Source organism: Geospiza fortis, unplaced genomic scaffold (genome assembly GCF_000277835.1).
Source record: "Geospiza fortis unplaced genomic scaffold, GeoFor_1.0 scaffold138, whole genome shotgun sequence".
Classification (NCBI taxonomy): Eukaryota; Metazoa; Chordata; class Aves; order Passeriformes; family Thraupidae; genus Geospiza; species Geospiza fortis.
The window spans coordinates 1952832-1963890 of record NW_005054307.1 but is presented as its reverse complement, the minus strand read 5'-3'; the positions used below and the strand labels follow the sequence as shown (position 1 = coordinate 1963890).

The following is an 11059-nucleotide window of genomic DNA, read 5'->3' as shown; positions in this document are numbered from 1 at the left end:
AAAATAATCTCCTGGTAAAGACAATTTGCCAGTGGGAATCAGCTTGGCCGATTTCCCATTTGCCTGAGGAAACTCAAACCTGTGTCTCAAAAGAGCATCCAAATACCAGGAAAGAGCTGAAGAAACATTGAAGGCAAAAATAAGGTTTCTGTAATTCTACAAAATTATTAAATATTTATTTGTAAAAATATGACGGAACAAATTACTGATAAACTCCTATGAATGAGATGATCCCAACATTACTCACAGAGATGTATCAAAAAAGAGGCCAAAATGTTTCAGCTGTTAAGGCAGTACTTCTGGACACATGGAAAAATTTAAGATGTTTAGGTAGATTTTACAGAAAAGAGATGATACAAGATTTTTTTTTTCTTTTTAAAATTGCCATACCAGAGTTGGATTCTATCTTTACTCAGAGAGGAAATAATCCATTCAAGATCTACACCTATGCTAGAAGAAACAGAACAAATATATGCATTGCATATACATAAATAAATATTCATCCATACACACCATCACATACTAATGCTAAATGAAGCAGCAAACAGCAATTATAGATTGCTCAGTGATGCACCTCAGTGCCTCTGGGACTGTAACACGTAATCTCACATCCTGCATGTATTTTACAATTAAATTTTTGGATGTATGCATTAGTCCAAAACACCTAACAGTTGAGGGGTTTTTAATGTAAATTCCATTAAAAGATTACCCACAAAAAATTCCATCAGTGCAAAAAACTCAGTGTTACTTTCTTATGATTAAAAACACAAGAAGTAGTTTTCATGACAGTGAAACAAAGCCTATTAATCTGTCTTTATTTCCACATACTGTGAGAACATTCCTGCCATGATGTCTGACTAAGCAAACAGAGAGAGATTTGCCCAGATCTGGAGTTTCAACTGATTTTTTCTTGGTAAATAATCCATACCAAACCAGTGTGTTGTGGTGGAAATTTTTCTGAAGATTAAAGCTTATGGCATCTTTCACTTTAGAAGGAAGTTACAAACAATCAGGATTTGCTCTGCCAACTCCCATTACTTTAGAGAAAATTCCTTCATTCAAATAGCCCTTTGAGAACCAGGATGAAACAGAAATTATTAGAAGATTTAGAAATTATTAGAGGAATTACCCTCATAATACTATTCTTAGAATAATAAAACAATGAAAGTTTATCACTGAATTCTGTTATGCCTTAAACATTTTTTAAAATATGAATGAATAAAGTTAAAGCAACACTAGCTATATAGATAAAAAGTGGCAACTGTAAAAGGTAATACCACATAGCACCTATTTTTCTTAAAATAGAAGTCTGGAAAGAGAGAGACAATGCCATTTGTGTACAGACTGAGTATCTGAGGAGGTGATATCTGGGCCAAGCAAGCAGAGGTGGAAATTATCAGCCTTTCTCCTAAACTTGTTTACTACCCTATCTCCATTGCAGCTTGGCTATCATGGAGGCATCACTGGGTAACTGCGTATGAGGTGGGGACAAAGCTGGAACTGAGCTGCAGATCCAAGATTTGGAATCAGAAATTTCAACCACATCTGTAGGCAATCTACTTGGAGCAGCTGCCTGACACTCTTAAGGAAAATGATGATGAAGAAGACAAAAGGAGGGTTTTTTGAGTTTTAAAGAGTAATCTGCACTCAGTGGAATAACTGAGGTAAGATTTAAAAGTAAATCCTCAGAATACCATAGTTCCTTCTACCCCAGCAGATAAAAGCTCCTAGCAAACCATTTAACAGCTCACCAAGCATTCTGATATAGTTACCTGTTTTTCTATAAAAATACATTTAAAAAGTCAATTATGTAGAAAATTCTTTAACCTGGCTTTTTGTTGTCCTTCTGTAACTCAGAAAAACTCTCCTATGAAGACAGGCAGAGAGTTGGGGTTGTTCAGGGGAACAGAAGGCTCTGGGGAGACCTTACAGCCCCTTTCAGTCCCTAAAGAGGGCTGATGAGAAAGCTGTTGAGGGACTTTTGTAAGGGCACGTAGAGATAGGACAAGGTGTAATGGCTTTAAACTGAACAAGGGTAGTTTTAGGATAGATATTAGGAAGTTCTTTCTAGTGAGGATGGTGAACTGGAAGAGGTTGCCCACAGAAGTTGTGGATGCCCCATCCCTGGCAGTTTTCAAGGGCTCTGAGCAACCTGGTCTAGTAGAAGGTGTCCGTGCCCGTGGCAGGGGGCTTGAAACTAGATGATCTTCGTGCCCAAACTATTAGCTGATACTGTTTTCCCCTAAATCTGAACACTAGTTTATCCTTCTTAAGATACCCCCCAAAATCACATGAAAGAACATCAAGCACACATAAAAAGACACATTTGTACAAATGGCAATAATTAAACTAGAAAAAAATAGAAAAAAAGATTACTAAAGAACCTTAATTTTAAAGAAGTGGAAGTCACAAAGAAACGAAAGACCTGGCAACTGATTAAATACAGTTTTCAGGAAAAACTACATATTTCAAGAGAGTTTCCAGGATGACACTGATTATTTTGACTAAAGAATTCACAATTATGAAGAAACAAAACCATTAAAAATAGTTTGGGGTTTTTAGGCACACTAAAAATCTCATTTTATTCATAGCTTAAAAAGTAGTCTGGAATCTTATACTTCTACTACTGCACAAAATACTACAAACCTCACATTAAAGCAACCACTATTTTCCATAATATCATGACCATATGTGGATTTCTTTGCAATGTTTCCAATACATCTCATAGATATGTGACAAGATGCTTTTTACCTTACTGACATCACTAAAGATTGCATGTATCTTACTTCTCTGTCTACTCCATGCCAACAGCATAAAGCAAAGCTCTTGCTCCCCACACTTCAATTTCTTTTGAATCCCAGATAAGCAGAATATGAGGGACTCCAAGGAAAAACAAATGTGCATCAGTCTATGCTTAATATGCTTTAAAACACCTCCAATTACTATGATAAGAGTTCTGTTTCTTCTCAAGCACTCACTGATAAGTACATTACACTAATTTAGTGCTACTTCACAGAGGGGCAAGTCTCAGTCTCGGGAAGAACAGGAATTGAAGGCTTGGTTTCCAAATAGCAGTTATAATTTTACTTGGCAAAATAGCAAAAAAATTCAGGTTTCTTCTAGCTTTGTATCACACATATATAGACCAACACTCAGCTAAAGCCACAGGTCTTTTATCTCCGTATTATGGCTACAACATGCTATGGAGTTGCCTTAAAATGCCTGATTCTGTCCCAAGCAGCAGAATAGCTCCCAACACCTTGAACAACAGAGAGGAAGAGGCTGAACTCCATCTACAAACACTGTTTGTATTTGATTTTGTCCTTTCTCCTAGAGCAGTTAAGCTGTTCAATTTTGTAAATTGCTTTTCTGCTTTACTGATAGTTAACACAGATATGTAAGATTAAGAAAGATCCAAGTATTTATATTGAAGATTTATGCATTTATATGTATGTTCTGTGCCAACACACAGAACTCTACACAGTATAGACATCAAAAGTCAGTATATGCCAATGTGGAGAATACAGAAAACATGGTTCCTCAGTGAAAAACAAGGAAAATTTCGCATCTTTTTATATAGAAGTTTTTTAACTTTGCTATGTAATATTTTAACTCCTACCACACTAATACATTTGAAGTGAACCAATAGTTTATTAGGAAAATGGAAGCTTTTGACTCAATATCTAGCCTAAAAATTGCAATAGAAGAGGTCTAACTGTCTCCTATATTTTCCTAGCTAGCATAAATACAACAACCAGTTCTTCTGGATGATATGTTGAAAGAAGGGAGAGAAGCTGTATCACTACTTACTTTCTTTCTTTCTCCTCACAAGACACCAAAAAATTAATAGTCTCTTGACAAAAGAGTTGTCATTGTGGATAGAGCAGGGCAGGGAGGGGTAGAATAATACTCCTTTTATTCCTCCCCACCACACTGGCCACATAAATGGGAACAAGACATGATCTAGTGTTTGAAATTAATCTCCACCCATAAATTCTTTTAAAATACCACATTCTTTTTGTTCTTTTATTCTTTTAGATTTGTACAAAATATTTCAGCATAAGCCACTATTTTCAGCATCCTGAAAAACAGAATGTAAGAGAGAAAAGAGAAATCATTGATTTCAAGAGACTTCCATGCCATACGGTTTTCATTTATTAAAAAGAACATTTCACACATAACAGAAAGAGAATCATGTTGAAATGTAATTTTCAATTGATTACTTTTAAAACTCTGTTGTCTGATCTCCAAATGGTGCCAAAAATATAATCAGCTTTAATCTACTGACAGTAATTGCTCCGGGTTATTTTTTGGGATTGGGTAAGTTCCTTTAACGGATTATTTCTTTTTAAACTACTTATATTGACCCAATATGTCAAAAATGAACTGTTGACTAAGAGGAGATATTACAGGGCCTTGATTCACACATTGTGCTATGACAACACTGGCAAACACTGATGTGAGTGCCTTAGTGACAATGATGTGATTAGCTGTGAATACCAGTGCTAAAGCATTCCCACAGAAGTCAGAGTCTTGAAGATTCATTGATTATCACATGTCAAAACCTGACATTGCCAAAAGATGTGGAAAAAAAGTGGAGAGACTATATAGAGAGGATTAACAAGCTAAAACCCATGAGTCACATGAGAATGAATAAGTTCTTGATGTTGAAAATGTATTTTAAATATTCATTCAAATTAAATTTCCAATTTCACATGAACACTTGCTTTGGGCATCAGGGTAAAATTCAGTTTAAATTCAAAGCCTTTATCATTTTCTGATCTAAGCATTCAATTTAATACAGTTTTTACAAAATTAATTTTGAAAATTCTGGTAACCAAATAAAACTATTTCTTAGCTATATCAGCATTCAAATTAATATGTACATGTATGAATGTTTAAAAAAAAAAACTAAAAAACCCACATGCTCTCACAGCCTGCTCCTACCAAATACTCCATATGGGCAAATAATATTTGGATATTACCAACACACAGACGTAAATTACTGCCAAAATTTTTCCCCAGCTTTTCAAAGAAGTAAGTTTAACAAAACATCTAAAGTGGAAATGAGAAAACTCTATTTTTATGCAATAATTAGATTTTTAAGCATAACAGTCTCATGTTATTAAAATAAATTGATACTAATTACCAAAATAAGTCTGAAATGTATTCACCAGCTACTGCAGTCTCATCTCAATCTTACATGCAGATAAAAGAAAACCCAAACACTTTTTTATCAGTACCTTTTCCTTAATATATAATTCTATATTTGCATAAGTTTGTATATCCTTAAGTACTACATACATGAGTACTTGTATTTAATACCTAACTCTTACTGAATATGCTACATTTACTATACAAAGGTGAGATTTTTTTTCAAGAAGAGTCATGAATCACATACTTTTAGAAGGCTCTTGTAGAAGATTATAATTCAAAATCTACCTGAAATTTTTACATATCAAACAAAGTTACAAGCAGAAAGTTTGCATCCTATCCTAGAAGAATTGGTCAGGAAAAATGCGGTAGGTAGCATAGTTCAGACAAAGGCCAAATAAAATAGCAAAATTAAGGAATCCCTGAAAAACGTCAGTTATAACAAAAAGCTCTGATTGAAACAAACACTTTATCTGCATGTGCAGATTGTGCAAAAACCTACTTACAGACAAACATGTCTGAATTGGAATTTTCATGAGGTGCTTAGAATAAAGAAAAATCATTTTTATATGCAAGTTCTATGACAGTGGTATTTTCATATATTTTACCTGTAATGACCCTGTCTGTACATAGCAAACTTTTGTGGAGGTTATTTCAGCTGCATTTTTAAAAAATACTTGCAACAACGTTTTTAGTAAGAAAAGTAATATATGACAATGTCATGTTACCTCTTATTGCTCATTCCTCCCTCTTTAAAGTTTTAAAGATACAAATTAATAAACTTTCACTCCATGAATGAACATGAAATCTCTGTTTGCTGAGATTTAACACAGTCTGAGCCTAACTGGCACCTTCACTGGGAATAATAACATACACCAACAGAAAAAGGTTTAAAAGGTCCTGTTCCATTTGTCAACAAGTTACATCCACTTTATACAGTAAATGTACAGACTTTAGTAAAAGTGGAGCTATACTAACTGACCTAAGTTTGACTTTCTCCTCACCAATATTTAAAAGTATAGCTTAGAAAGAATTAAAAGGACATGAGGAGTGGCATCTGCTCAATTATACATGTATACATTTGTATCTATCAGTATTTCTACTGCACAAGAAGACTTCAAGACATTTCCATTTGTCAATGAATTCCTGCAATAAATTATGACTGAAAGTATTTCTGCTATTATTTTGTTTTCCTATGCAGTTTCATAAACATTATCTAGATGCTACAATGCAGGTCAATCAAGCATGGCTGAAGTCATCACAATAAAAGAAACCAAAACATAACATATTGTTCTTAATAATGAAAACAAACAAATAACACCCCCCCCATCATAATTAAATTGGCTGTCTAAAGCTGTTTGTCTTTTTTAACATGTGATATGTAAACGAAAGTGATAATAGGCTCATTAAGTTTAAACAAAAGCTACTGTACAACACAATAATTTAGAGGAAAAAAAGGATAAAACTAAGTTCTTAAAGCAGAGAAGTGTATCAAAAGGAAAGGAGGATAAAAAAGAAGATTAGCACTGGTAGCACAGACTGACCAAAGGAGACAGAGAGAGATCAGTAAAGATAATTTTAAAAGTTCAAAACTGAACGGTTTTGCAACAGAAATTGACTATCTGAAATATTTTACAGCTCAATGCCCTCAACACGTGCCACAGAAAGCAGGCTCCCAGCCAGACTGCCAGCATCTCTGCCTGGCAGGCTTCCCAACTCTCTAGGTATCCAGAAAGCTTTCCCTAGAAATTTTGCCCATGGAGCCAGAAAAATAGAGTACCCAGTGTCTGAAACCTAGAGGTTTCTGCTGGTGACATGCACAAGATGTTACATTCTTTTCTTCTGTAGCTAGAGAAAGACACAACTTCAGTTTCTTTCATGTGAGGGACAGGCTTCTCCTACATTATATATGCTATAATTCTGCACATCCTACTAACCTTCTGTAAATTAGTTCCAATTTGAGTTCACTTCATCCCATCATTTGGACAAAAGTAGAAAGATGTGACTTCTGCAGTACCTTTTTTATAGAAAATTAAATCTTCCTATTTGTAGTGGAAATACTTCACTTAATATATTATAATAAGGCAAGATCTTTACAGGAATTTAATATCTTCTGTCACATCAAAGAACATAGCTGAAGCAAAGAACACAAAATATCCTTCCAATCCATATTACTGTGTGCTTGAAATTTTAACTACTTTTACAGTAATGTCAATGAGCCTAAGACACTACCTCATCTGACAAGTTTTGTCTTCTTTCCAGACTGCCATGGCCACAGGAACACTATTACAACATCCCAGTAACATCCTTCTCCTCTTCATGACTAAACCACAATACTTTGCATTCATCTTGTGATCAACTACATACACGTCAATTTATCTGATGATGCCAGCTGGACCAGGATACACCACACTCTACCCTGCACACGTGCATCTCATTCCATTTACTATAGCCTATTACCTCATCAAGCTTTTCCAGTGTGATATTAATTCCCAAGTTTCCTTTAGTTTGTTGATTCTATTATTATGCACCTACTCGTTTTACAAAGTAATTAGCTAAATACTGATAAGATTACACTCAAGATTGGTCACAGACACACTGCTTTAATGCTGAAACCTTCTCTTTCAGGACTCTCTGAAGTCACTCTGTTAGCTTATTAAAAAAAAATAAAGAAATAATGTCGGTCATCTGAAGAAAGCCCTGTTGCCAATGGAGAGTTCTGCTCTTAACACCTCTACAAAAGTTCAATTGGCCTCTGACCCCTGAAAGTTAGAGGTTCCTACAAATCTACCCCTTTCTCTCTACTTTCTCATTGTTCTCATGTTCTGGCTGCCTCTTCCGAGAGCAGCAGAGCTGCTTTTTAACACCTCTGTGTTACCAAGAAAGGATAACCAGGTCACTTAAAAAAATAGTTTATTTGATTGGTCCTTCTTCCTTTCCTTCTTTTTTCCATTTTACCTTTATGCCTTGTTTGAGGCTACAGAAGTTCCTCAGGTGCAGCTTCTTGGGTTGATGATCAGCATTTTAACCATTTCTCTTGCAATTGCTGTAAAGTCACAATTGCTCAAAGCACAGCATAGCTTTATTCAAATTACTATGTCTGCAATTTTAAGCCTGCTACATATAAACGGTATTATATGGTTATAGAAATCAGTATTTAATATTTTTTTCCTGAGATGTGTTCTTGTCATTTCAGAATAATACAGACCATTATGAGATCTCACAGTAAAGAGAAATTTCCGTGACAAGCATGGAACAAGTCAATTACTTGCTCTTAACTTATTTCTCATATTAAACTCAATTAATGTTAGTAAAATTATGTACTGTGAATGACAAAAATGAAATTCACTCAGTGAAAAATTCTGCCAGCAGAAAAGGAATGCATTCTGGTTTCAGATTTAAATATTACTCCAGTATCTGCAAAAATAGCCACATGCAGTATTTATTAATAAGTACATCTCAATGGAAGCCTACAAAATAAAATATACTGCACTTATGCATAAAGAAAGAAAAAAATCAAATTAGCATTACTTACTTGATTAAGTATATCTTGTTTCTGTAACACATGCAAGGAAAGAAAGAACATACATACATTAGTGCAGTGTCATAACACCCAAGCTCTGTTTTTATAATAGAAATATTTTTAGTGAAAGGTTAGTGATTTAGATGAGCAGGTTTAAGACATTAGATAGTCCATCTAATGTATGTTAGCTCATAAGTCAAGAAAATGCTTCTAAGTCAGCTCTCTGGTCTTTATTAGACAGTGCAAGCAATTTATGTCTAAACATGCAAAGACAGACAACCAAGATAGATAAATAAATATAATGTTAGTATTTCTTCCATGTGTACTTTAAAAAAAGCATTAAAAATTGTTAACAAGAAGAGCTGTAAAGTAAACTGAATTCAGTTATCAGAACTGAATATTCTAAAATCCAAGCGAAAAAATAATGGAGATGATCCTCAGTGCCACTACATGACACATACAGGAGCACCAGGGGATCAGGCCAGGCCTGCAGGAGTTTCATAAAGGCAGATCCTGCTTGAGCCCTGGGTCCTCGACACCTAAACCACTTCTATGACAAGGTGACCTGCTTAGTAGATGAGGATATTGTCTACCTGGACTTCTGTAGAATCATTATCATCAAGGCTGGAAAAGACCTCTAAGGTTTTTAGTATACCCTTTAACACTGGATTCTCCTGGAGAAACTGTCTCCTCATGGCTTAGACAGGTGCACCTTTGCTGGGTAATAAACTGGCCAGGTGCCTGGGCCTAGGGAGTGTTGGTCAGGGGAGTTATATCCAGGCAGAAGTGGTGTTCCCCAGCACTTACCAAGTCCTGTATCTTCATCAAAGGTAGACTTGCACCTTAGTCTGAAGATGATGCCCTGTTGGGCAAGAGCTTTGATTTCCTACTTGAGGGTAGGAAGGCTCTGCATAGAGATCAGGACAGGCTGGATCAGTGGTCTAAGGCCAGGGACATGAGGTTCAACAAGGCCAAGTGCCAGTCCTGCACTTGGGTCACAGTGAGTCCGGGCAGCTCCACAGGCTGGGGGAAAATTGTCTGGAAAGCTGCCCAGGAGAAAAGCAGCTGGGGATGCTGCTTGACAGTCTGTTGAACACGGGCTAGTGTGTGCACAGGTGGCCAAGAAAGCCAATGGACTCCTAAAAGCAGGATGCACTCAAAAAGGATGACAACACTAGGCCTACAAGCACACAACGCTGCGTACTCACTGCCCATTTAGACACTGTCTTTAGCTCTGTCTGCTTTCCTAATTCTTGTCAACCTATTCAATGCTCCCCTCAAAGTGAAATGGATGAAATTAATATAAATAGATCTTGAATGATGAAAAGAATATTTATCAATTACAGCTTTCCAAGAGGCTGGTCTTAAATGATGTGTGTTACGCCATGTATAAAATCTGTTCTTAATTATATCTTTGATATTTACTTAGAGAAGAATATGAAAGGGCAGGTGTTCAGTAGTCGAAATTTTAGGCATCTCCCTTACACTGAAAGCAGAGAGTAAAACTTCCATAAATAAACTCCCTATAGTAGATAACTTTCTGATAATTATATACACCACTTCCCATAAATCCTAAAATCCACTCACTCAACAAGTGATATATCAAAAAGATATAAAATAATGTAAAACAAACCAGATTATTTCATGGAGCAAGTTTTGAATATCAATTCTTTTGCTATTTGCATTCCATTAGATCAGCCTGTGACAAAAAACTGCATTGTAGAACCAATGGAGTGGGAAAAATTCCTGAACGCTTTAAATATGTAAATAAATATTTAATTAAATATATACCTCTGATGAATTTGCCATAATTCTATGACCCATGGTAAAAAACTGACATCATCTTTTGGTAGAACAAGAAAAACCATTAAACTATTTGGAGTGTTTATAAGATAATTATCCAGGAAAGAGAGAGGTAAAAAGAAAATATGGCGGTATCCTCTACAAAACAAAACAACAAGGCAGAAGTGCTGGAAACAAATAGCTGCACTAAGGCTGATGCCAGCTGGATCAGTTAATTTTTGTCATCTCATTTACATATAATAGTTAATTACTTATAACGAATCCACAGAGTCCTCATCCAACCACATAAAATCAACTTGCAGATCATTCTGTAAAGAGTTTATCCACACAGCAGGCTGAATGAATGCCAAAAAAGTACAGATACACCTGTGCAAAGGCAGTTTGCTTGTCAGAACAGAATATTCACTCAGTGCCAGAGGAAATTTCAGCCACTTTGCTTTCAGTTCAGCTATGGCATGAACCTTGAGCTAACAGGCTTTATTAGATCCAAAGTAGCTTTGTTGCTAGCTATGTTTTCTTTATGTTGCATTCTCTGAAGTCTTAAGTGCTAAGCAGCAAAGTACAAAAGTTTCCAGGGTT

General features: G+C 35.6%; 1 protein-coding gene across 4 annotated transcripts in view; it reads right to left on the bottom strand.

Annotated features, from left to right (window-relative positions):
• The window catches only part of DGKB (diacylglycerol kinase beta), a 329294-nt gene that overhangs the window by 256392 nt on the left and 61843 nt on the right, over nucleotides 1–11059 (bottom strand). For 3 of the 4 annotated variants that reach the window (XM_031066802.1, XM_031066804.1, XM_031066803.1), the window contains exon 4: nucleotides 8690–8710. The exons of the other annotated variant lie outside the window; for it this stretch is intronic. In XM_031066802.1, coding sequence (XP_030922662.1) covers nucleotides 8690–8710 — 21 coding nt within the window. The remainder of the gene's footprint in view (nucleotides 1–8689; nucleotides 8711–11059) is intronic. 4 annotated transcript variants of the gene reach the window in all.